Source organism: Chenopodium quinoa, unplaced genomic scaffold (genome assembly GCF_001683475.1).
Source record: "Chenopodium quinoa cultivar QQ74 unplaced genomic scaffold, ASM168347v1, whole genome shotgun sequence".
In the NCBI taxonomy this organism is placed as follows: Eukaryota; Viridiplantae; Streptophyta; class Magnoliopsida; order Caryophyllales; family Amaranthaceae; genus Chenopodium; species Chenopodium quinoa.
The window spans coordinates 1,836,145-1,863,487 of NW_018742651.1; the positions used below are offsets into that span (position 1 = coordinate 1,836,145).

At 35.6% G+C, this 27,343-nt stretch overlaps 3 protein-coding genes across 3 annotated transcripts; 2 read left to right on the top strand and 1 right to left on the bottom strand.

Annotated features, from left to right (window-relative positions):
* The first annotated feature begins 806 nt into the window (after nucleotides 1-806).
* On the top strand, nucleotides 807-4,814 carry LOC110722095 (isoamylase 2, chloroplastic-like). The gene is made up of 2 exons (XM_021901333.1): nucleotides 807-1,129; nucleotides 1,935-4,814. The coding sequence occupies exon 2, from the start codon at nucleotides 2,000-2,002 to the stop codon at nucleotides 4,574-4,576; it is 2,577 nt and encodes an 858-aa protein (XP_021757025.1). The 5' UTR covers nucleotides 807-1,129; nucleotides 1,935-1,999; the 3' UTR covers nucleotides 4,577-4,814.
* A 1,162-nt stretch (nucleotides 4,815-5,976) lies between these two features.
* On the bottom strand, nucleotides 5,977-15,762 carry LOC110722096 (protein NEDD1-like). The gene is made up of 10 exons (XM_021901334.1): nucleotides 15,248-15,762; nucleotides 15,038-15,150; nucleotides 12,075-12,335; nucleotides 11,880-11,984; nucleotides 10,751-10,816; nucleotides 10,437-10,658; nucleotides 8,292-8,822; nucleotides 6,968-7,558; nucleotides 6,650-6,829; nucleotides 5,977-6,485 (listed from the first exon to the last, which is right to left on the bottom strand). The coding sequence occupies exons 1-10, from the start codon at nucleotides 15,381-15,383 to the stop codon at nucleotides 6,378-6,380; spliced, it is 2,313 nt and encodes a 770-aa protein (XP_021757026.1). The 5' UTR covers nucleotides 15,384-15,762; the 3' UTR covers nucleotides 5,977-6,377.
* A 4,392-nt stretch (nucleotides 15,763-20,154) lies between these two features.
* Nucleotides 20,155-26,767, top strand: LOC110722098. Its single transcript, XM_021901335.1, has 4 exons — nucleotides 20,155-21,355; nucleotides 23,009-23,246; nucleotides 25,938-26,109; nucleotides 26,212-26,767. Exons 1-4 carry the CDS (start codon nucleotides 20,404-20,406, stop codon nucleotides 26,635-26,637), a joined length of 1,788 nt encoding a protein of 595 aa, XP_021757027.1. The 5' UTR covers nucleotides 20,155-20,403; the 3' UTR covers nucleotides 26,638-26,767.
* The last annotated feature ends 576 nt before the right edge of the window (nucleotides 26,768-27,343 follow it).

Here is a 27,343-nt window from a genome sequence, read left to right on the forward strand (position 1 = left end):
ATGCCGGCGAACCCCACCACCTCCATATCCCCCTTGCCAACCACCTCTAAATAAACCCGGCGACGCCCAATCATTTCGCACGACACCGCTCCTCTCCCCTAGGACCCAAACCTCAATTCACCACCGCGAAACCCTAGAAAAACCTTTCCCCTACCCTTGAAACCTCTAGATCACTCCTCGCCCAGCCCCGAAACCCTAGCGGCCAAGGTTTTTTTAGGGTGGAGGAGGAACGATTTGGGGGTTTTAGGGGTAGATGACGGATTTTTCTAGGCTTTCATGGGAAGGAAAGGGGATTCAGGTAGGGGCAGAGGAACGGGTCGCCGGTGTGGGGAATAGGCTTGCCGACAAGCGGAGGGGGTGGCAGTGATGTTTCTGTCTTCAGGGCAGCTTTGATGGGGGAAAGGGAGGTGGCAGAAGGTGGCTGGGGATGGAGGGGTGGTTGGACGGTGGTTGAGCCCCACTAACAAAAATAGTAACGATACATCAGGTAATTATTTTTAAAAAAGTGTGATTTAGGTGGTAGTAATGTAAAAATAAATTTAACCGGTAGTAAATGTGAAACATGGTGTTTTAAGTGGTAGAAAATGTCAAAATTTTCTTAAAATTTTATAATTAAATACTGTGTTAAACTAATGATAAATAGAAAAAATTACGATACATACACAGCACCTAACCTAGCTATCAAACTAAACAAATACTCTGTATAATCTAGCAACTTAAAGCATCGTCCAAGTCATACACTAGTTAAATTCAAAATCGGTTCAAACCGAATCTTTGTATAAACTCGAACCGACTAAGGATTCGGACCCACCGATTTCTTGGTCACCCCTACTCTTGGGGCTGGCGCCTGGCGGGGAAATTGGCAAATTCTTTTTGGATCTTACATTCTTCATCAATTATCTCAATTCACAAGTACTATTCTTGAGTCTTGCTCACTGCTTGAAAATAAAAAACAATGGCAGCCATGCCTAGATAATCTCCTAACATATCGCATTGTCAATCAGTTCTCATTTTCTCTCTCCTCCCACAATACCCAAACAGACAAAAGATCGTCCTTCCTTCTATTCCCTAATTCAGGATCAAATCAAAACATCCCAGAATTTGGATTCCAAAATCATTCATTCCCTAGGTAATAATTTGAATTTAAATTGTATTTTGATTTTTACATTTCACTTTTGCAAGCTCAAATAAGATATACTAGGTATTAGCATTTTGTTGGATATGCACTGAATTACATTGAAATGAATAGGGCTTGTATTTTTCATAGGGAAAAAAATTGTAGTTGATTGAAATGATTGATTGTATTAGTTAGTTATCTGGGTTTCAATTGTTGGATTAAAAATTACTAGTTTACATGATTATGAAATTTAATTTAGCAAAATCTGGTTGGCAATCATGTTTACCTTTGAGTAGGGCTGCACTATTTGATTACTGTAATTGATTGTACAATGTGTCTCCATTATCTGTTAACTCCCCTTCAATTGTTGCATTAGAGTTAATCTTCCTTGTTTTAACCCAATTAATGTTATGACTAACCCCGTTTATGCAAAGATCAATAATGACATATTAAAGTTTTCGTAGCATCAGATAATGGTGTATCATGATGCTCATAAGATTTTGTGAAGTGATATCGAGAATTTGTGTTTAATGTTCGATTATATTGAGGAGATATTTATTTGTTATGATGCTGCTTTGATTCAACTATTACATGTTTGATGAGGTTTAGCTGACAAGCAGTGTGGAGATACTTTTGATACTTTCTGAACAATCGTCGTGTTTATATTGGACTTGAAATTGATAGGAAGATTGTGTTGAACAAGCTTTTGTGCTTCTTCGAAACCCATTTGCTGCATGTGCTTTCTTGTTGGCTATGAATTAGTACTTTTACACCCTCAGCATAACTGAGTTTTTAGACTTACTCCTCTACCGAACAGGTGTAAATTAATTGTAGCATCTTGTTGAGAAACTCTGGAATTTATGTCCAATCTGGTAGCAGTCAATGGCAGTAATTTTAACATCCGGACCTGTGGGATTGTTTCAAACAATCAATAATACTAGTGCACATTTATCAAGAAAATTTGCTTGTACGTGTATTTCGTATGAAGGAAGGGATTTAATACGTGAAGGAAAATTTGGGTGGCAACATGTGTTTCATGAAAGCTATGGTTTTTCCAAAATGCGGCCTGCTAAAAAGCTAGGTCTCCAAGCTAGAGCTTTAGCTGGAATCCCCCTTGAAAAGGCTGAGCATGGATTGTCAAAATACCATTTTAGGACTGAGAATGGTGGTCAAGTGAAGGTAGCTGTCGGGAAGAGAAGTTTAAAGTATTCGGCGCATATTGAGGTTTGTCCTTCTCAACTGAATGGTAACCCGGAGAAGCTGGTACTAAATTGGGGTACATATAGATCCAACTCTTCATCTTTCATTCCTCTTGAATTCCAAACCTCAGCACCTGAGAAGGCCATTTCCCAGATATCTCTGAGGAGAAACTCTGTTGGCACTTACGTAGTTGAAATAGAATTTGAATCATATTTAGTTCCATTTTATCTCTCATTCATGTTGAGTTATATAGATGGCGCTGATTCAGAAAGTTTCCAGATAAAAAGTCATAGACAAACCGATTTCTGTGTTCCTATTGGCTTTGCAGCTGGGTATCCAGCTCCACTGGGTGTTTCTTTCTCCAATGATGGTAGGATGAACTTCGCTCTTTTCTCTAGAAATGCAGAAAGTGTTGTTCTTTGTTTGTTTGATGATAATGGGTCAGAGAAACCTGCTTTAGAGATTGAACTGGATCCATATGTGAATAGAACTGGTGATATCTGGCATGCGTCCTTTGATAGTGTTGGACCCTTTGTGAGTTATGGATACCAATGCAAAGGAGCTGTATTTAGTGAAAGTAGTAGCAGGGTTATTTTAGATCCATATGCTAAACTGTTAAGGAAGAAGCTTCCTGGTCTACCTGATCTTGGTCAATTACATGCTATACCAGCTTTTGATTGGGGTAGTGATGCCCGTCCTGGATTAATCTTGGAGAAATTAGTTCTCTATCGATTAAATGTTATGCAATTTACTGGGGACAAGTCCAGTAAACTGCCTGATGAGTTTTCTGGAAACTTCTCTGGTGCTACTGAAAAACTTCAGCATTTCAGAAATCTTGGTATCAATAGCATATTATTGGAGCCAGTTTTTCCATGCGATGACAGAAAGGACCCCTATTATCCATTTCATTATTTTTCACCCATGCAGGTGTATGGACCTGCCGGTGATTCTGTATCTGCTATTAATTCAATGAAAGAGATGGTAAAGACAATGCATGCCAATGGAATAGAGGTTTACTTGGAAGTTGTTTTCACTCATACCACTGAAGAAGGAATACTCCAGAAAATCGACCCTTTATCCTATTTTTATGCTGATAAAGACGGAGAATTGAGTATCAGATACGCTTTGAACTGTAACTATCCAAACATGCAGCAGATCATTGTTGATAGTCTCCGGTATTGGGTGACAGAGTTTCATATAGATGGATTTTGCTTCATAAATGCTTCAGATCTCTTGAGAGGCTCTTATGGAGAGAGCTTGTCTCGCCCTCCTTTGGTCGAAACTATTGCTTTTGATCCTGTACTTTCAAAAACGAAGATAATTGCAGATTTTTGGGATCCTTATGATGTGAAATCCAAAGAAACCTGCTTTCCTCATTGGAAACGATGGGCTGAAATAAATTCTAAATTTTGTATTGATGTGAGAAATTTTCTGAGGGGTGAAGGACTTATAAGCAGTCTAGCAACACGACTTTGTGGAAGCGGGGACATTTTTTCTGCTGGAAGAGGTCCATCGTATTCTTTCAATTATGTTGCCAGGAACTTTGGTCTTCCTCTAGTTGATTTGGTTAGCTTCAGCAGCAGTGACCTTGCTTCTGAATTTAGTTGGAACTGTGGGGAAGAAGGCCCTACAGATCAGAAAGTTGTCCTTGAAACGCGCCTCAAACAAATTCGTAACTTTCTCTTTATATTATTTGTTTCACTTGGTGTTCCTGTATTAAATATGGGAGATGAGTGTGGCCAATCTACTGGCGGTTCCCCTTCATACAGCAAAAGAAAACCTTTCAATTGGAGTGCTCTTAACACTGCTTTTGGTGTCCAGATCACACAGCTTATTTCATTTTTGATTTCTCTGAGAGAGAGGCGTGGTGATCTTCTGCAGAAGAGGGAATTTTTGGAAGAAGAAAATATTGGTTGGTATCACTGTGACTTGTCTCCACCAAGATGGGATGATCCACTAGCTAAATTTCTGGCTATGGAATTGAAGGCTGACAACAGAGGCTCGGAGTCCTCCCTCGTGAAGGGTGACTTGTATGCTGCCTTCAACGCCGGGGAACATTCAGAAAATATAATTTTACCACCACCCCCTGAGGGAATGACTTGGGTACGATTACTTGACACAGCTCTTGCATTTCCTGGATTTTTCTCGTCAGATGGCATTCCTGTCCCTGAGAAGACGCCTGGATTGATAGCATACGAAATGAAGTCACACAGTTCTGTACTTTTTGAAGCAAAGATCCTGAATGCGCGAGTTGTATAATTCTGGATTGTAAATTAGTAATTAATAAACACTAGTAATTGTACAGAAAATAAAGCGTAGTAGTCATGAAATTATCCAGCATTTCTGAGTTTGAATTTTTGCAGTAAAGCCACTTGTAAGAGTTGTAACCGTATTAAGAGACAACAATGAAGCCATAAGTTAAAAAATTCCTGCACATGTAATGCAAACTATATACGCAACTTATTTTGGTATGGAATATAGGTACATATTTCGGAAAGGTAGGATGTGTTATTACATGTTAAGCATCACATCATTAATTGTAATTCAATTCTGAAAGCTTCTGTCAAATTTCCAGAAGCTCTTACCAATGTAGGAGCCACGATGTTCTAGTGAAGACTTCCAAGTTCCAACTACAAGAGCGGTAGAGCCTGAAGAGGAGATTAGCACCGTACATACATTATACGTGTATACAGGTCCTAAATACCAAGTTAAGCAACAAATAATAATTTTAATAAAACAAGACACAGGCACAACTAACAGCATTTCATCTATAATTAGTTTATAGATTTTATCACGACGAGCCAGGGAAGAAATGCTATTCTGATCTGTAAGCTAAGCTGGTTAGTAATTGAGACAGATAAACAGATGCACCAGTGTTTTAAGGCTTTTTATGCCAGAAAATCTATCATAAGCCAAAAATAGCTTTTTCAAAGATATTAATTACGTAGTATTAGAAACTTCTACGCTGCTGTTTGACGGAGGTAGTAATAGAAACTTCTAAAACATCAATTGATTATACAATGCAATCAAATGACCAAACCAGTGTCTTTTTTATAGAAATATACAAGTATGCTTTAAGCCTGATAATTTTGACAGTATCACTTGAATTTAACATAAATCAACGATACATAATAGCAGAAAGGAGAAGATAAGACATTCGGAACACACATTAAAGGCATAAAACTATATGATTACATCAAAAGGGAATCGAGCAGTCAAATATGGCACCCATAGCTCAAGCATATGTTGATATTGGAAAGCAAGAAGTTCTTCGTACATATTATGTCTAGTCATAGAGCGAGTTTGACCCTTCAATTGATTTTTCATAGGATTACTCATGCCTTATTGTATTTACCAAATATCGCCTCAGTTGTTAAAGAGCAGTAGACACTTTGGAAGCTTTAATAAGGCCTTACAGAAGTTACATTCCTTCTGTAAAAAAAACTCTAAATAAGAACATACTGCCAATACGAACATCTACATGAAGCTTTTTCCAAACGAAATATGCTCATTGACTCCATAGCAACTCGATCCCATCATCACTCCCCCCATCTCCCCTCAAGTTCCCATGCATAATCGTTTTGAGATCACTAATCAATCATTTTGGTACACACCAACCTAAGATACTCTTCAATGTTTGGTTCTGGAATACGAGAGCATTCAGTAATAGTTAATTCTCATTACAGAATTGGGTTGAATTTGAAATCTTGAATCAAGGGCCAAACTGCATAATTTGATAATCAAAAGGATTAGCATTTTTTTTTTTTCTTTTTTCACACAATTCAAATCACGGAGACAAAAAGCCTTGTAATCCTAACACTCATTTTCTCTAGCTATAATCACATAATTTCCTGCAATGCTAAGCCAAAAAAAAAAAAAAAAAAATTGTCTTGGCTCAGGAAATTGGAATTAAAAAGGAAAAAAAAAAAAAAAAAAGCATCACCCACTCGGTGATGCATACAGGAAAACCCCAAAAAAGAAAGAATAAAAATGGAACCAACAACCAAACACCCTCCTCCAAATAAAAGAATACAAAGAAAATCCGAAGATCTTTGAGTTTTCAAAGCAATTGGCGAAGCTGTTCATTTTCTTTCTTCAATGCCTGAATTTCTTCCGTAAGAGAATCTAGTTTGTCCACGACTCTGTTCATAAAACCTGAAACTTCTGTCTGTACAATGATATGAAACCGCCAACATGTGAGCAATTGCACCAAAGTACCAGTGTACCAAAGCGTAGAAAGAAAGGTACAGAGCAAGGAAGGTAAAGCAGTAACAAGTTTGCAGAACCTAGAAAACAGAGCAAGTGTATTATAAGTGCTAGTATGACACATACCTCTTGCATATGAAATTGCCTTAGAATTTCAATATGAAGATTCCTCACATCTTCATGTATTGATTTTTGGAAGGATGATAGAGTTTCTTGTAGCGTATGTTGAAACAGTTGAAGGGTGAAGTTGGAGGATCCGTGCTGCAGGTCAGCTTGAGGTGTTCTCTGATGTAAATTTGGTGCTCCCTGAAGCAGGAAAAGGAACTTATTTAGTCTTATTCATGGTATTTCATCATTAAAAATGTAGCAAAAAATTCAGAAAATACATTTCAAAATCAAATCATACAGCATGTGGTTAATTAACACATCTATGTTAATACATACATTAACAGATGGAAGCAATCCAGGTTCAGCGGCATATGTTGTATCAGATCTGGCCAACAAACTATTCTGAAGTTCTTCCCGGGTTTCAACTCCTGTTTTCTTGGTTTTAGGCGAACCCAATGAAGCAGAAACTCCATCAGTAAATGCTGCAGAACTGCCAATCCTTTCAGCATAGGTGGAAAATCTTCGGGAAGGATTCAAAGATCCAATAGCTTCAGGATTTGCCTGACCTGTGGCAGGTTTTGAACCAACATTCAAGAGAGCACTAAAGGGGACATGTCCAAATGTTCCAGGTGAATTTTCTTGTCCAGATGATGTATCTTTTGCTCGAAAGTTTGACATAAGACTTGTGCTCGTGGAGTAACTCAAGGCAGACTGGCTTGCAGATGGATCTTGCAATCCAGTGAACGTTGAAGTCGATGTACTGGTAGATGTTGACATACTGAGACGTGATGCTAGAGATTGACGATGAAGGGCAATCTTATCTGATAGTCTCTCACCACCCCATGCTTCTGGAGGAGTAATAGATGAATCCTCACTTCTGGACGATGCAGTAGGAGTGGAACCGGGAATCGATGAATGGAAGTCATCCTAGAAAAATAAAATTGCCGCAAATTAAAACAAAAAATTGGACTTTTAGCTGGTAAGTTCAACACCAAATTCAGCTATATCACTAAGAGAGGTGCTATTTAATGAGCAGAGGACACAATTGACAAAATTTGTCTGCAAGTTAACTGAAATATTTTTAGAAAATTTTGTACTAGATGTAACAAAAATAAATTCATACAAGATATACTATCATTACTTACATGCCGTTGTGAATTTAGAGTCAGTGCAAATTCTTTTAATCTTTAACCTACCATACAATCTGTATGTAAACAGACAGAAAATGTATGGCCAATAATTGTGGCCTTTGTAGGAAATTAATAATTTTTTTTTTTTTTTTTTTTGACTGGAGGAAATTAATAATTATTGATTTGCTATAAACAAGCAGATTTGTTATAGATAAGCTTTATTAGAAAAATTAAAATTAAAATAGAATATGTATTACATACAATTTTTCCCCATTTCAGGTTTTTACTACTAGAAATGTAATTGTTAGTTTTATATTCAATCTAATCACAATGACCAAGAGAGAACAAACAAAGATCATGCATACTTCAAAAGCCAGATAAGCACAATATCTTCAAACTAACAGGCAATGAAGATAACAGTTACTTGCAAAGATGCAGTTGCAGCAGTTCTTGAACATTCATGAGATATTATTAATGCAATCACATGCAAGTTGCTACAACCTGAGAAGATTAAAGAGAAAAATCCATACCTGTTTAGCAGCTGGACCGGGTTTCCAGTCAAAAATTGGGTGTATATCATTAACAGTTTCCGGAAGTGTGAATTTTCGATTGGGAAATAGTGGAGAGACTTTTTTATCGCCAGGTTGGTCTTTTCGGGATAAATCATTGTCATTCCATAGTTTATCAAGTGAGGGTGTGATTGGAACATCTAAGAGTGGGGAGAAAACATCCATATCATCCTTAAAGTTATAGTTCCTAGTTGCTTGTAATCTTGGCAATACTCCACCAGTCCTCAATGAGCTTCTATGAGGAGTTTCCTCTGAATTCTGATTATTGTTCGTAAAAGTTGCAGCAAAGGATGATTCCACAGCAGAGCTCGAACGACGAGGACCAGAAAAAGTTGTTGCTTGTGGAGCACTGGTTAATGTTGCAGAAGGAAGCGGGTCAGGCATTAAAATTGAGTCCTCGACAGCCCCTCCTAAAAGAGCTATATCAGCCGTGCAGTTTTTCTCATTCACATCGACGGGCTTTGATCTTTGCCAACATAAACTTGTGACAGCCTGAAAAATTAATGTCAAAGTCAGAAATACTTACGATTTTGACAAATAACAAAGTAAAAAGAATGAAATAAAACCTTCCCAAATACTTAGGCTTCTTTCGTTTTACTAGACTAACCTTTTCTGAACAGATTCGCCCTTATTTAAACTTATTAATCCTTGTCTCAGCTTACTTGAGCTTATCTGAATTAATTTTAAATGGTTGAATTGTTATGGCCTTATGGGCCCTTATCCAAGGAGAACAGAATAAGGCCTTAGTTTACTCCAAAACTCATATTTAACTCCGCTCATAAAGATTTCCTGAACGAAATACACTAGAAAGCCTCCCAAAAAATTCAGATATACTAATCAAAAGAGTTAAATTCCTACACATTAATATATTTCATATATTAATTTATCCTCGATGTCTGCGGCAAAGTTAGATATACTTCATTTCTTTTAATTAATACGATTTTACTGTAGAACTATTCACACACTCTCCTTGACCATCTTTCGTGATTTATATGTAACGAAATACTACCTCTATTTTTATTTAGTTGACACGTATTCCTCTTTGGGAAGTTTATTATTAGTTTCTCCAAAAAACAGTTTATTATTAGTTGACACATTTCTATTTTAGGCAAGTTTTAATAATTTTTCTTATCAGTTATTAAAGATACTAATGGCTTAGTCAAATATTTTCGAACAGGTAAGGTAAATTGAAACAGTACCAGCTACTTTCACTACAACAGATGCAAGACATCCCCAATCACATTGTGGACTTAAACCAATCAACCAAAGCCTTAATCCCATAAGTGGGGTCGGCTACATGAACCAAAAGTGATTATTCTGTATAGTCATCCACAAAAATCTTCCTCCATCATAAGTGGGGTTGGCTAGGTTGCGGACTTAAAAATTTGAAAGAGTCCCCTAAAAAGCGTGTGCACATCTCTCCAAAGATTAACATCAAACATCTCATTTCACAATGCATGTGTAAATTAGGGTGTATATGAGCTGAGACTTTGACCATCCCAGGATCAACACACTTATGCATTTATTAGATAAGTAAGCTGAGCTTGAACAAGAACAAAGGCTCGCTCAATCATATAAGTTAGTGTGATTCAAAAATTATGTTCACAAGCCGTTTGTGAGCACTATAACTTAGATGAATAGTTCCTGGTTCTAATCATAATTCCATTAAGTGATCAAGCCATTCAAAGGCATTGGAACCAGGGAGTAATGAAAAAATGCATCCAGCCCCTTTATTAGCTAGTTCTTAGTTTTTATTTATCAGGAGTTCTAGTACCGACTGCTATAATGGTAAACCTTACCTCAATACTCTATCTCATGAATAGTATTAAAATTCATAACCGCAATTTTACAAGAATGACGTACGAGCCTTCATATACACCGACGAGACAATATCTGTTAGGGTGATAAGTTAATTTACACAAGCCTTAATCTGGTACTTGCGCTCATAGAGTCATAGAGATCTCAGCCCTTTAAATTCAGAATCCTCATGGCTGACATTGATTTGAAATAATAGCATAGCAGGAAGCCATGAACAATTTGCCTTCTTATTTTAAGAGCAGGGAATACGACGATTTAACGTATAGATCTGTAAACCACAAAAGTTACCTCTGAATGTCCATAAGCACGAAGAACAGTAAAAGGCTGAGGTTTTCCACGAACATCATAGAAAACCACACGACCGTTGCTTGTTCCAGCAGCCAATATCCAGCCATCCTCTCTGAATGCCAATGAAGAAAAGGGGGCTTCATAAGAAATGCAAAACGAAGACCTTTTCGTGCCTGAGTCGAAAGTATAAAGCTTTTTATCAAGACCAACTGTAGCAATCATCTGCATAAATTTCCGTGTTAGCAAATTACTTTCAATGTCTTTAGAAATTTTACAAGATTCAAAAGCAAAATTTGAGAAAATTAAAACCAGACCTTGTCATTTGAAGGAGAAAAGCTCAGACCAGCAGTAGGTGCTGAATGCTGCTTTAACCAAGAGACCTATTGAATACAAAGGAGTAAACGTGTAAGGCTATATCTATTTCTTTAGTATAATTCTCAAAAAAAAAAAATAAAAAAAAAAAAAAAACAAGGCTATTGTACAAGAAATTAGATAACCTGAAATTCCTGAAATTTTAAACCAGATTTCAAATTTTTTTTACAACAGGTTGGCAAGTGTATGGATATTAGATTGGTAATTTAAATCCTTCTACTGTTAAGTGCCTACATGATTACATCAAATTCTACAATCAATTTTAAATCTATCAACTAACAGCAATGGGTCCGATTGTCAAACCCAAGATACCAACAACCATTAAATACTTCTTCCTTTTTTTAGTTGACACATTTTGACTTTGGGCACTATTCACATAACATACATTGACTTTGATTTGTGATTTATTGTTAGAAAAAACATAGTCATGTACTCATGTGCGCTCTTGATAGATTCCGTTTCAACATCTATTTTCCAAATACCCAATTTTATAATTTTTGCTAAAATACGTAAACAAAGATATTTAGTTATTTACATCTAAAAGTATACATTGGAAAGCGTGCCTAAATAAAATGTGTCAACTAATAAAAAATCAGATAAAGTAATAGAAAAAAGTCAAATGCCATAGATTACAACCTCCGTTCTTTTAAATTGGTTACTCTCTTCCCTAATTTTTCATACACAAGATCCACTTCCCAAAACTTTTCCTATTGTTTGTTACATAAAGGTCATAAACCCCATTTACAATACTATCTGTCCTACATTTTCTTACACATGACCTACTTGCTAAACTCTCTCTGACTCTTTCCTATCTTTAATCTTTGTACCAACAGTAACTGTAATCTGTAACCAACTCAACGAAATGGAAGGTACATGACTCCAAAAAAAAAAAGCAAACACCACTGGCCTATATTCACAGAAATTCATGAAAGGGAAGCACAAATCAGATTTCTATCTTTACATAAAGGATTCAGGTGCTATCTAGAAAGTTTTTCAATAAAAAGAAAAAAAAAAAGAAAATTACACAAAGATCATAAATGCCTCTTAACATAAAATTCATCTCGTACATACCTTCAGACTTCTACCGGTTGTATCCCACAAATGAACAGAGCCATCATCACCAGCTGTTGCCAAGAGATGCCGGCTTACTCGAGAATAATCAAGTACTCTCAACATCTGGTCTTAACATCCAATACATGAGCATTTAGCATAGCCAAAACAGAAGGATGTATAAGTCTTGACGAGATACAGAAACAGAAAACCAACCTGTCCGTGAGGATCCTTCAGTTCAGCAGCTCTAGATCCAGAGGCAAGGTTGTGGACCAAAAGATCCCCGTTTGTACTGATGGAAGCCAAGTGTTCATCTTTGCAATTATACATAGCACTTGATATTGAGCCAGTATGACCTTTCAACCATTTGATACAACGCTTTCTCTGTAGATCCCATATTCTAACAACTTGACCACTTCCCCCGGAACACAAGTATCTAGAGGATTTGTTACTGAAGCTAATGGATGATATAGCCTCCTGTAATACATCAGAAAATTTTCAGATAAAAATCAAAGAAACAGAGTAGAAAACCACCTTCAAAATTAGAAGCGCATGCACGCAGGTGCATCCCCCCCCCCCCCCCAACACACACACACACACACACACACACACACACAAAGGCTTAAAATAACTCTCACAGACTAGTCATAATGTTGTCAGGAACACCACAAAAGAGAATCAGATCCAGGAATCCAGTTTATCGTAAAAAAAATTCATATATACAATCCGCTTGAATTTCTTATAAAGAGCGTACTCAGTTTCATTTTGAACAAAAGCCAACTTGCAGTCAGATAAATTATCATGAAAAAGCTCCTGAATTGGAACCCATCCGTAAAACATTAAAAGCAAGAACATACTTTAACACACCAATATTTAAAACTGGTGCAGCTAATATTCAATACATGGAAATATGAGAGAAAAAAAGCAGCATTTACCACACAAAACCTTCAAATAATTTTTAAATGAAAGACAACAAAAAGAGTAACACGCCGTTATCCCAAAGCTTCACCGTCCTTGACTTGTTTGATGAATACATTCAAGCCAACCTTTAGTTGGCTTTAGGCATATTAGTAGTAAAATTGATTGATCAAACAATTAAGAAGACGACAAAAGGAGTAATATGCATTTATCCCATAGCTTTACCACCCTTGACTTGTTTGATAAATAACTTCAAGCTAGCCTTTAGTTGGCATTAGGCCTACTGGTTGTAAAATTGATCAAATGATAAAAAAAAATGTTTGGCACATGGATATTCCATCTTATTTTACAACATCATCAAAAGAGAAGCACATATAGAATCATATCAATTATTTGTCTGAATTCTACATCCTTCATCTTTATGAATTCTCAAATCTATTTTTGCATTCCCCCTAAGATCTGTTTACAATTCCACAATACAAACACGGTGCTGGTTTTATAACATGCAGCCATTACAAATACATAACATCTGTGATGAATCAATAATAGTGGTCCTCATGGGATGTAAGGAGTGCTAAACATCATATTTTCATAGAAAATTCTAACTTATGCCAATACAATAACAACAATATGCAAGATTGAGAGCTTGAATTCTAACTTATGAACTCGGCACCATAGAGACATACATAGCTTTTCATAAACCAAAAAAGACTTCTCTGAATTATTAACCTTTTTCCCAAGCTGTTAGCATCACTCTACCTAAAATAATTTCTCTGAAATATAAATACAAAGGTTAACACTGAACCAAACTTCAATTTAACCAAGCCTGTTTGGTACCATTATATATATTTCCTACAATCCCCTAATATTGCAACAAGGGGGGAAGACACGAAATTTAAGATGAGGAGAGAGATAGAGAGAATTAAGATAAGGACCCACGAGATTAGGAGAGAGATAGAGAGAAAGCATGTGCATATATGGTAATGTTGCAATATTTGTGAGACTTCCTAAAATGGTAAGTGTTACAATATTAGGGGAATGGAGGAAGTATACGAGATAACAATTAACTGAATTCACTAGCAAGTAGCACCTAAATCACCGACAACTTTAGTTAAGTTCCATAGTTCCATAATCAAACATCAAACAGTGATTAACGGTTCATTACTCCCCTACAGTAATAGAATAGTTCAACCCTAGCGAAGTAACAAGAGTAATGATTCTCCCACCACTATTGCCTTCTTTAAGCACCACCAGTCCAACACCTTATTCATCACCTGTTCACCTTCCCTTGTCAGACCTCAATACTCTAAAAAATTCCCTTTAATCCAAACTTTCACACCTAGCCATCTAAATTGAGAAATGTCACAATTAAAACTTTTTATTTCAACTATTTCCTCATCTAGTAGTTTTGTTCTAAAGTCTTAACTCTTTTTATTTTGGTTTCCAACTTCTTCGTCTAATCCTCAAACAACAGGCCATTCTAAGGTCAGGTACAAGTGACCCAAAGGTAATATCAACGTATGCCGGTCTTACATTGAATACAAACAAAACAAAAAGAAAACCAAAACTATCCACTCCAACAAATGTTAAACAATTACCCTCATTTCCAACTCTTGTCCCCTTCAACCCAAAACTACACATAACAATCCCCCCAAACAAAAACTCGTACAAATAAATGTTCCCGGTTACACCTAACTCTAGAAGTCTAGATATACTCTAAAAATCAAATACAACACAAGATACTCCTACAATGGTGACATAATTACCCTCATTTCCAACTCTTGTTCCCTTCAACCCAAAACTACACATAACAATCCCCCAAACAAAAACTCGTACAAATTCTTAAATGTTCCCGGTTACCCCTAACTCTAGATATACTCTAAAAATCAAATACAACAAAAGATACTCCTACAATGGTGACATAATTACCCTCATTTCCAACTCTTGTTCCTTTCAACCCAAAACTATACTTAAAACCTCCCCGAAACAAAAACTCGCACAAATTCTTAGATGTTCCTGATTACACCTAACTCTAGATGAGCCCAGGAAATCAAATATAACAAAAGATACTCCCACAATGGCTACCCAACTACCCTCATTTCCTACTCTTTTCCTCTTCAACACAAAATTCTAAAAATCAACAAGAACAATTAATTCAGTATTGTCCATTTAAATAAAAAAAAAAAAAAACTCAGCAATCAAAATTCCAAAATCAAAAACAAACCCACTTAAATCAAAACAAAAAAAATTAACAAAATCACCTCAATATTGTCCCCAGATTCAGACCCTAAAATAGGAATAGTCCCCATACTCTGTCCATTTTTACGCCACAATGTAATCTTCTTATCATCTCCAGCACTCGCAACCACCAAATCTGCACAAACCCAGAAATCAAAATCAAATCAAACATTCAAAAACCCAAAAAAAAAAAAAAAAAAAAAAACCCAAAAAAAGGGAAAATAACAATTAACTGGTATGATTCCATTTGACGGAGTTAACTTGAAAACCAGGCGATGGAGTATAACTCAGTAAACAAGGATCGCCGGACTCAACGGAAACATCGAAAAGTTTAACGGTGTCGCCGCCGCTTGCGGCCAACAACACCATTGTTGAGAAGAGAGAAACCCCAGAAAATTTTCTCTCTCCTCGACGTTTGAATCAATGGTAGAGTATAGTATGATTGCCGGAGAAGAGAAGAAATGAAGAATGGAGGTATGATGAACAGTTTGTAGTGGAGTATACAATAATAAAAGAGAAAGTATGCCAATTTTTGAAGACGATTTTGAATTTTGAAATCGGAGATAGCTGGTTAGTAAGTGAAATTTTTTTTTTACCCAATTTCACAATCACAACGGTGATATGAGGGTGTTTTGGTTGGTGGGATGTTTCGGGTTGGTTTTAAGAACCTTTTTGGACCTTCGGCAATAGCTTTTAAGGTACTGATTAGCGGTTTAATCATTTAGCTAAGTAGTAGTTTAAAAAGCGGTTAGTAGAGGAAGCAATGTAGTATTTGGGTAATGGTTCAGATAGCGGTTAGTGACATAGTGTAATACCCCAATAATTCTCTCTTGAAAATCTGTGAATACCCTGAACAAAATCCAAGTGAATTGCTGGCGTGCTACCGCCACGTGTTCAAACGTTAAGGCTTTATCAGAAAATAGCAGCGGAAAAACCAACTGAGATATAAATAAGTTTTAAAACCATACAACTTGGAACCATTAAGGCACTTATTCAAAACCCAATAAAAATAGTAAGTGATTAAATTTAGTGTTCAAATAAATTCAAACCCAAAAGAATTAGTGTCAAATAAAATCGAATTAAAATAAATTCAAACTTGCAAAAGAAATAAAATGCAAACAACCAACTCTCTACTCAAGATCCCACAACCCTGATGAATGCTGCATGTGTATGAATCTGTGGTTATTCTGCTACCCAATATTACAAGTGTAAAAATTGGATCGTCACAGGGTCATTGAAAGGCGAAGGTCATGACCAAAGAAAGACACACACAAAAGCACGCAGTCAGCAAAGCTGAGTACATACAAGCTGCGAAATAAATTAAGAAAATACCTAACATGCTACTAATAATCAAGCACAAGCATCATTAAATACAGACTCAATTCATGACTCGATTATTAAATTTATTAAGACCTCACTAATTAATATTAACTAACTCATTTATTTAATTCATTGGATTTAGCAATAGACAAGGTTGTCCAACCCATGTCCCATTGGAACATCAATAAAAGAAAAACCCCATGCCTCCTTTCGGAAACATCAATAAACATCCAACGATCACGGGCGCGACTCTATGACCGTAGTTAGTATGAGATCTCACCTAACTCCTAGTTTTAGAAAAATAATATTTGAAATAGGAGACTCGTAGATCAGACGACCTTGATAAAAGTACACGGCTAAAACCCCATGTACCCCAACCCCCCTGATTGTCATTACTCCAGATGTGCACCATTCTAGAGTTTTATTGCTCATCCATCTTGCATTTTACGTGATTTACAGGTTTAGACTTGGTGGTGACTTATATACATTTCAATACAAACATCCCAAAAACAATTCAATCAAACATGGCAAATTCTCAATTTAGATTCTTGATTTATTAGTGACAAACAACATTTATTATTTATTCCTTTACTACATCGGTGTATAAACACCTTGAGTGCATAAGGCACCCCAAAACCTTAACCTCGTCTTATAAGACTTGAATTCTTCCTTTACTCATCCTGTTTGCATGATCATGAATGAGTAATAAATTAATCTTTACACCAATCACATACCTTTGCCTCTAAGCACACCTTGTATAATTAGAGCACAAATAATACTTGCAATATAAAATAGTGCACATCATTTGAAATTCACAATGTATAACCAAACAAGTTAACCCAGTCATCCTTATACATGATACTAAGTTCTCGATCCGTCCTTAAACATGCACCTAAAAGAAAGGTTTCGTAACTTGTACATACCTTGAGCAAACGAATATGTATGTCACTTTACTAACTAGAAATCACCTTCAATAAACTCCTCTCCTAAACCAAATAATAACATCTCAATCAATACCCAATCAATCAAAATTACAGCAATACTAACTTACTTTAAAACCTTCAAAATCCAAATCAAACAACACTTTAAAACCTTTCTTTTAGTTAAAATTAAAGGCTTATATATAGTTCTTTAAATTTTCATCATAAAAACCTTAAAATACACTCTTATACGTGAAATTACAGCAAGTTTAAAGTTTAATAAAAATCTTAAAATTATTTAAAAACTCCTAATAATATCCCTTTTAATGGGTGATTAAACCCTCTTTATAAAACATCAAAAGTAATACTTAGAAACTATTTCCAGCACTTAAAACATATATTTATGCTTAATTAACTTTAAACATAATTAATTTTATCAATCAAACTCAAGGATAATATTTTAAGTATAAAAAAAACTTCGTTAAAATCAAAAACTGCCCGAAAATCATATTTAGAGGCTGAATTTGGCCACGAGAGGGTGGTGCACACTACCAAAGGTGGTGATTCTTTCTTAAAACGTTGTTTCCACATGGAAAACGCTACTTTTTTGTCAAAATCGGATGAGTTCAGAACCTGATCGGGATTAAAACGGGATTAATATTAATGAACGGAAATCTAAAAATTAAAACCCGAATTTAGTGTTCAAAATAATCTGGAATTGATTTAAAATAGTCATTAGTTATAATCACCAAAATTTCAAAACATCATTACTATAAAAGCCCTAAATCAATTGTTCATAAAACCCCTAAAATCATGATTTTCAATAATTAAAAACCCTAGATTATAAAATTTACAAAATCTGAAAATTATGACACTTATAAAATCTGAAATTATAAAGTTTAATCATCAAAATACAATTTGATACTAATCAAATTAATTTTAAATAATAAAATCAAAACCCATAAATCAATAATTATAATTACACAAATTAATAAAACTAAGGAGAAAGAAAATAAGACTAACCTCTTTGTGTGGGAAATTTTTTGGAGATTCATTGGGTATTTATAGGAGAGAATTGTAGGGTAAATAGGAAGATTGAGCCTCATAAAAATAATGGGTCGATTAAGGTAACAAATGGGTTAGGCTTGTGTGATTGGACATAAATTGTAGAATAAAGGTGCATAAAATAATTTGTTCGAATAATTTTCGACCCAGATTAATAATTTGAAACTTTTGAAATTAAATTATGAAAAATAACAAATAAATATTATAAATAAAATAAATTTTCATTTATAAAATATTTTAAAATGCGGGGGATTACACAGAGGTAGTGTTTGAGTAGCTTTTTTCAAACGTTAAAAATAGTATCGTTCCAAAGTTAGCGGGTAGATTTTGTCAAATTTTGATTACTTCTAAAAAAAAATGTGTATGGATTTTAATGTATTTTAGTACTTTCGCCAATTAGATTTAATAAAAAAAAATATTAAATCATATTAGATAAACAAAAGGAAGGTAAATTAAACATAGCCTAAGAGAGGGGATCAGATGTACAGAGTAGTCAGATCACTTTAGTTTATAGTCTATATTATGATTAACACCAAGTCATTTTAGTTAATAAGAAGTAAGAGAAATGTGGATTTAGTATTAGACTATTAGTCATTTTAGTTTATAGTCTATATTATGATTAAGACCAGGTCACCATGGTTGGCTAGGCGCCTAGGCGCAACCCATGATCCATCCCTCTTGCAATGTGTTGTAACTTGCAAAAACTTTTAATGGATAACCCAAGCCAACATGTCATACTTGTATGCCTCAGTCAAATTTGTTTTTCATTTATTTTGGCGTGCTTTGTTATGTTATATTATGACGTATTTTTCCAAATTAAAATGTGCTCAAACCTAATACTATAATCTTGGTTGCATAATATTGTGCCGTGAAATCTCTCCTTTTGTGACAGACCATGTATTGGCCCAGGAAAAAAATAGACAAAAACTGACATATGTAGAAACGAGAGAAAGAAAAGTGTGAAAGACAACATAAAATGACATAGAAAAAGGTTCTATAATATAATTAGACCATCCAATGAACCCGACTTATTTGATGGTATGATAAGTATATATATGATAATATGAAACAACCATACTTTGAGAGTATATGAAAATATATAGGCTAAATTAAATTTAAACTATCGAGAAAATACAAGTTAATAGTGGAACAACTATGAGACGAAGTTAATTAACTTTGGTGGCTGCCATCAATTCCTGCAACTCCGTCTCTTAAGAAACCTTAATGGAGAAAGAACTCTATGTAACAAAACTCATCTTTACTCATCTTGTATGGAGAAGAAGGAAAAACTCATCTTTAATGAAGAAAACAGGAGGGAAGTAAAATACCTATTTTTGGGGTTAGCCATACTCTTAATTTTTCTTCTTAGGTTATTCTTTTAATTCGATGGCACCTTGTTGAAACTATCACCTTGTTGTTTGAGTGTGGGGCGGGTGAGGCTAGTGGGCTTGATGGTGGAAGTTAATAACACATAGGCGAGAGAATGCTTGTGAAAGGTCTGTCTTCTCTTTCGTTCCTCCATTGTCAAATAGAGAAGGTGGGTCTTCTCCGTTAGTATAAGTTAGCAGATGGAGTTTAACGTGTAAAGAATAATATGCGAATTTCGAGACTAATATTTTCAAAACTGCCATTGTATTAACAAAACTTGTTAAAATAGGATATTAATAGGGACTTGCTCCAAACTATTTACAAAAACGCCATGGTATAAATTCCAATTATATAACCATATCGTACTATGCTTTTGTTCGTGCTCATTTTGTGTCACGAACTTACGAGTCACGACCAAATTTAGCCGGCCAGCCCGATCGAATGCCAGCTTTCACTCGAAGCTCCAAGCCTCCAAGGCTCAAACCACAAAACCTTGACTCAAACAGCTCGACATTCAGTCATTTGTCCGTTCGGTTATCAACCGTCTCAAAAACCCCTTTTATAAAACCCTCCTTAATTCTCATTTCCTTCCCCTTCATTCTTCAATCTTCAATCAATTTTTAAATTTTCAATTTCTGCTTTCTTTCTGTAATATTGTGAACCTCCAATTTCCTCTCTCCTTCTCTCCTTGTTCTTTGATTCTGAGCAGTGTAACAATGGCGGAAGAATCACCATTCACATCACCTGAAACCTCTCCTCATTCCCACAAACGAAGAATCACTGATATGGTCTCTCCTCCTTCAGACCACGAACCCCTCAATTCGTTACACCCAGTTCCTACTCTCTCTCTTCCTTCATCTTTGGAAGCCAAACCCTCAATTCTTGAAGTGGGTATTGCTGAAACCCAGAAAACTGATTCTTCCCCAGAACAATCCCCAAAAAAGGCGAAGCTCTCTCTTTCTGAAGACGGTGTTATGACTGATGAATCTCTCCAAGATTCTGGGAATTTTGCTGAAATTGAACAATCAGGTGTTAATTCCAAGGAACTGTTGAATCTTGATGGAAAGGATGAACTTCCTCAATCTGATTTGGGGGAAATTGATGAGGGTTCTGATGAATTTGTTGGAGTTAAAGATGAATATTCCTCGGAAAATCAATCTGTTGAAGCTGTAAGTGAGGTTGTGCAATTGGAATCTGCAAAAAAGGGGGAGAATTTTAATGGGATTTTGCAGAAATTGGTAAAGGGTGAAGATTCAACAAGTTCATTGAAGATTGAGTTGATTGACGGAACTTTGCTTCTTGGGGTTGGTGCTCCATTCGTTGATGATGTAACAATGGCTGAAGCGAAGCGAAATCGAAGGAAGGGGAAGAAGAGTAATGCAAGAACCAACACTGGTTTTGTAGCTGCTGATTTGAATGGAGAAAAGAGAAAGTGTATGTACTCAAGGAAAGATATGGAGGTGATGAGATATGTGAATGTTAAAGGTCAGAAGAAGTTTTGGTTTGAAATTTACAATGGATTTTCTGCTGTTGTGAAGAAGGAGTATGATGAATTGGGTAGTTTTAAGAATCAACAGACTGGTGGTGGTAGGAAGAACTTTAACAATGGAGGATTTCTGGGTACTTCTTGCTCACATGTTCCTACTTTCAAAAACCAAGGATTTTTGGGTATGTTCTGGTTTCCCTCTTTGTTCTACGAATTCTGTCCTTGATTTGAGTTATTTCCATGGTTTGTTGAACATTTTTTGTTGGCTTTATGTTGGAAATTTGGATTATTTTCTGTTACTTTGTACATTTCAGTCTTGAAGTAATTGTTGAATTGTTTCTTGATAATCTTGAATGATTTGTGTGATTTTTGCACTGCTGGCCTGTGGAAAGTATGATTTGTTTGGGTTCATGCAAAAATACAACTTTGTTGTGGTTTAGAGGTGATAGAATCTTTTCTCTGGCTGTCATCCCCAATAAGAGGGAAACGATTTTGGTCTGTGCTCTTGATTGATGTTTGCCTGATTATATTATTATCCAATGTTAGTTTTTCCTTGGTTACTTGATGTTTCTAGGCTATACTACAGATGTATACTCAAGCCTTGCTGATGTGTATATGCATGGTAGAAAAACTGTCGAGGTACCGGGGTAGCTTATCTGAAACTTTATTTGCAAAACGTCATAGTGCTCTGTAACTGTCTGATATGTTCATCGAGTTTCCAGAAAATTTTACCTACTACAAAATTCACTATTGCCATTGTTGTTTGCCTCTTAATCCTTTCCTTATCTTGTCTTCCCTACTGGCCTGTACAATTGATTTTGGGAGGGCTCTTTGATTGGTCAATGAGAATAATCATCAACTAACATTAACTTGTTGTCCCTTCTGTTCTAAGACTTCTAACATGACTTGGATAGGATTGAGCAAGTAGTATTTATTTGAAATTTTCTGGAGGTTTTCATTAAATTGTTTTAATTATGTTGGGAGATAAAGATGCACACAGCTTCGATTCTGCTATTTCTGTCTGTTTCTGCTTTGTAGCCTGCCTTTCTCTTCTTGTATCATATCGTTAGGCTTTGTTTTGTGTTCGCGGGAGGAGGAAAACACAGTCATAAAGATTCTAGTTCCAGCAAGTTAAAAGAGGTTTTTTCCGTTGTTCTTCCTTGTGTTTTCCTCAACCATTGTCTCTGCATGGTCTTAATTGAATCTTGAGACATGCTTCAGTGTACTTCAACTTTTATTCCTCATTCATCATCAAGCTTTTCTCTCACACTTCACGTTCTTTGGCACTTCATGCAGCGTAGTTCTGTTTTATCAGAAAGTGGGTGGGGTCATTATGCCTTTTGTTGTTTGAGTTATCTTCTTTTGTTGGTTGTGTCAATTTGATAGATCGATTTCTTTTGTCACAGGTATGGCTGCTGCAATGGGAAGATGCTATAATCCAAACATGTTTATCTACAGAAGAAAGAAGATAGCTACTAACTGCTTAGGCCTGATCAATTGACATTTGATCTTGATGCCTGATTACTAGTCCAAGTTGATAGTGTCTAGTTCGAGTTGTGAATACCGCTGGTATATAGTGTCCTATGTGCGATAGTGTATTAGTGTTGTAGATGACCGCTTGCTCAATTTGTATAGAACTTGATTGCGAGTAGCATGGTGCTATATGTGAATAATATCTGATAGTGAATTTTGCTTTGATTTTCATCTGTATGAGTGCTTTGGCTGTTGAATGATTGCAGACTTGTTACTTCACTCCCATATCTTTCTCTATTGCAACCATAGGATGTCAATTCCCTTGACAGTTTAGATTTGCTAAGCTCTATGATGTCTTTCAGGAGAATCGTGTTCAGGAAATGCAAGTTGTGATGCAGAAATTATTAGTTCTGCAAATTGTACTTGTGAGGGGGACCATAGTGGCAAGGATGGTGATGATTTGGTAGGGGATTGGAGTGAAGATGAAGAGAGTGATGATGAATTTGAGGGCATTCATAGACCTGCTTTTAAGGTTGAAGGTGAACCAGATTTTGAATCTGGGCCACCTGAAGATGGATTAGAATACCTGAGACGTGTCAGGTATACTACATTCTTTTAAGTTTCCTTGCTTCTTTTATTTTATTTTATTTTATTTTATTTTTTTTTTGATGACGACCTATTCATCAATTTTAATATCAATAAGCACTCTTTATTGGGCAAACCCCTGCTATTTCGTAAGTTATTTGCAGGTACTTTCTTAGTTCTAAAATAATTGCATGCTGTCTCTATTCTTGTTCATTGGGAATTTGGGACTGGAAGTTCTGTTTGATATTCTAAATCAATCTTGTTATTTTTGGGGCATAAAAGATTTATTATTTCCTCCAAGACTTTGACCTTCGGAGCTTTTACATGACTTGCAATTTTGGCTGCCTGAATAATGCACCATAAGGTGGTGAATTCGATGTAGAGCATTTAATTTGATGAACTTGGCAATTTAATCCCATTAGCATCTTAGCGGAAAACTCTGCTGTATTCTTTGTAAATAAAAATATTAATAAAATTACAATTCTGATAAGTATCTTTTGTCAATTGTGTCATTTCCAAATCAAATGAGTACAAAAGCTGTATTTCATAAAAAAATGCCTTAATTCTGAAACAAGTATCTTTTGTCAATAGTAAACAACATGTCCCTGGCTTTATTATCAGGAACCACTTTTTTTTTGGTTACTGATCACCTTCATGGCTATTTATGCATGTATCATGAATGTATGCTTTTTTTTTCCCGTCCGTCTCTCTGATAAGATAGAGAAAGTTCTCTTTTGCTCATTTTCACTTGTCCCTCCTTTTCCCCCTAAAATCATTTGTATATTGTAGACTTGCAGTGCTCTAATTATTCATATTAGTCTTTCAGTGGCAGAAATATAATCTGAAAACAGAGTAATAGAAAGATATTTAAATCACAAAACATAAACCAGGAATGAAAGTATATGATGAAAAGTAGATATTTAAGACTTAGGGAGAATAAGGGGGATTATGAGATGTTTTTAGGCGTTGATGAAGCTGCTTTAACTGCAGTCATAATGAAAGGTGAAGCAAGTAAGATTAAGGGTGGGGAAAGGGGTGGAGAAGAAAAAAACAGGAGAAGAATTATGCAGTTTAACATCTCCGTTTTGGGAGATGGTTCATTTATACATTTACTTTTTGGTCAATACATCATTTTTCAAGTATGAAACCCCTAAGTATGAGACCTCTAGTACTTTTTGAAAAAATTCAAAATTAACTAATGGAAGTATCTCATTGAAATGCAAATTGCAAAGATTCTGAATTCTGTAAGTTTGTTCACTTTAAAACAATTGTGCTGACTTTCTTAAAAGAAAATGCTGGTGAGTTGGTAACACATTGTCAATTTACGTTTTACAGAAAGTGTGGCATGCCTTATGTTGGAGTTTACTACCTTTCTGCAGATTCCAGCCATAAGAAAACCTGCACTTACTAAGTACATGTGCCCCAATTCATACTCCTATAGTAGCAATGAAAAAGTGAGGCTTTGCTTATATCAAAAGTGTACTACGTTTCTGTAGATTCCAGCCAAAATCCAAATTGAGCGTTTGACTAGTATACTAGTAATAGATGTGAAGCATGCTCCTGTTAAGGTCACACTAGGTTGTAATTATTCTGATACTGCTGGAAAGAACTATCCACCTTTAGTCTCCCTGTTTTCATTTGTAGAGATATATTTTTCTTGGAGTATATTCTCCAAGTTTGACATATTATTATGAGTTTGCTTTAAGAATGACCATGAGTCGGGCATACCACATCTTAAGTAGCGTTTTAATGTTTCAGTTACTTATAGTTACTTCTAGACATGTTAGTGCTTTATCAATATCTATTGTTTGCTGTTATGACGTATTCTGAATTATGGAGTATATAAGAATAGGAAACGAGGTTCAGGTTCAGTTTAGTTCAGTTCACAGGATTGCCTTTGCGTAATAAACCCTTTTGGTTTGTTCTTCTCTTGAAACAAGCAACAGTCTAATCTGAAAAGTAGACATATTGGGTTACATTCTAATCACTTGTGGGTGATGTGCTCCTACTTTCAGTTATCAGTGGCCAAAGAACCCTTCTCATCACGTCTTAGGGCATTTAAACTTCAGAAATTACATTGGCAGTTTTTTTTTTTTTTTTTTTTTTTTTTTTTTTTTTTTTTTTCTTTTCACATTTGACATATGATCTGTTTAGTGAAATAAGCCAATTTCTTTATCTTAGAAGTCGAAAGCAAGAAGCAGAGATTTGATCTGTTTGGTTTGGATATAATTTTTTTTCACTCTTGTGTATCTGTGATACTGTATTGCCTTTTAGACAAGTTATTTGAAGTAGGAGTGGGAGAAAGGTGCACAAATACCTCTTTTGGGCAATAATAAGACTCTCATTAAGTACCAAAACCATGCTATTTACAATTTGACCGCATAAAATTTATCAAAACACAGTCAAGGTTTTCATATGCAAGAAGAAAGCTGCTAAAACAAAAAATAACTGCGTTTTTTTTTTTCTTGTCAGAAATACATATACGTGCCACTTGAAAGACAAATAGCATAACATTTGATCTAGCTTTGAAAAGTATTTTCCCTTTGCTATGCTCCTGCAGCCTAGAAGCTCTTAACAATCAAGATGAAAAGTAGAAGAAAATTGATAATTCTTGATTAGAAAGCTTGTAAATGTTTTAGTAGGTTCAGGGGGCACTAGTAACAACTTGACTGTTTTGTACTGAGATTACATTGTGTTTTCTCATAGGTGGGAAGCTAAGCATATTCCAAAAGTTAAGATAGCCAAGCTTGATATCAAAGTCAAGGACCAGAGTGTTTACATGCCCGATATTCCTGATATCAAGGAGTGCCCTCCACAACTTGTTCCACAGAGGCCATGGGTGGATGAGTTCATTACTGATTTTTCGAAGTTGAGGCTGGTAAGTAATTTTATTTTTCTTATTTTCCATTGATTTCTAGTAAATATTAAATTCCATTAGAGTTCAATCATTGTTCTTTGACCTGTATTTTCTTGGCTGTAGGATCTATCAAGCCTTCAGAATACCAGTGATGCTGTTTCTGCCGACTCAGAATCAGTTATTTTTGCTAACCATAAACTCAAGAGTAACACCTCTCCTAATTTAGCGTCACTTAAGCTGACATCAGGAGCTCCAACATTATCTGCAGTCTTAGCAATGGACCCTATAACTAGAGTCACAATGCTGAGAAGACGCATAAGCTTGTTTGAGAGTGCAAGTGATTTGTCAAAGGAAGATTGTGCATGGCTCTTTGCTCTGTGTGCAGTAATTGAGACTCCATTGGATGCTGATACTTGTGCATCTCTCCGCTGTTTGCTTCGAAGTTGTGCTAAGTTGCGGGCTGAAAAGGCTGAAATTGATGATGAGGTCATAATGCTAAATGTCTTGGCAACCATTTCTGGGAAGTTTTTTGGACAGTCAGGAAATTGATGAGTTATGTTATACAAATTTTGATTAAGCTTATATTGCCCTATGATCAGTTTTACTAAATTTGTATTAATTGTATACTGTGGGATAATTTTGACACTGTATTTATGTTAGTCCCAATTTATATGTGTTAGATTTTGTATTTTAACTTTGTTGCTCAAAATGGTCAGTGATACAGCTGGTGGCGCAGTTGCCGCCAGATGTTTCACCGGTTCAGTTGCAATCTATCTTCAAGATTCGATGGCCAACCCTTTCTTTGTACCTTGTCAATGATTTGTTGAACTCTTGCCTTGTAAAAGGTATTCTCCTCACAATGCAATATATGATGCGTACACGATTATTAAATCCATTTCAGTTCATATCGCAGTAACTGTTGCTCTTTTTAATTATCTTAAAATCCCCCTCTCCTCCTAACAATTATAATATTTGACCGGAGCCTCTTACTGGTTAACCCGACTTGAAACGCAAACAACCTTATTGAAAGTGAGGAGTAAGGGTAAAGAAATACCTATTCCAAATTGTCTTTAATGGGGATTGATCCAATCTTAGGTTTAGCAATCCAAATGAGTAAAAAAGAAAAAAAAAATACTTATTTTACTGTATGTTATCTTATTGTATACTATGTCCTTTCCATAATTAAAGCTTGATGATTGCATTGACTTCGATGATCGAAGCTGATTAGACAAACATAACATAATTTTTTTTTAAC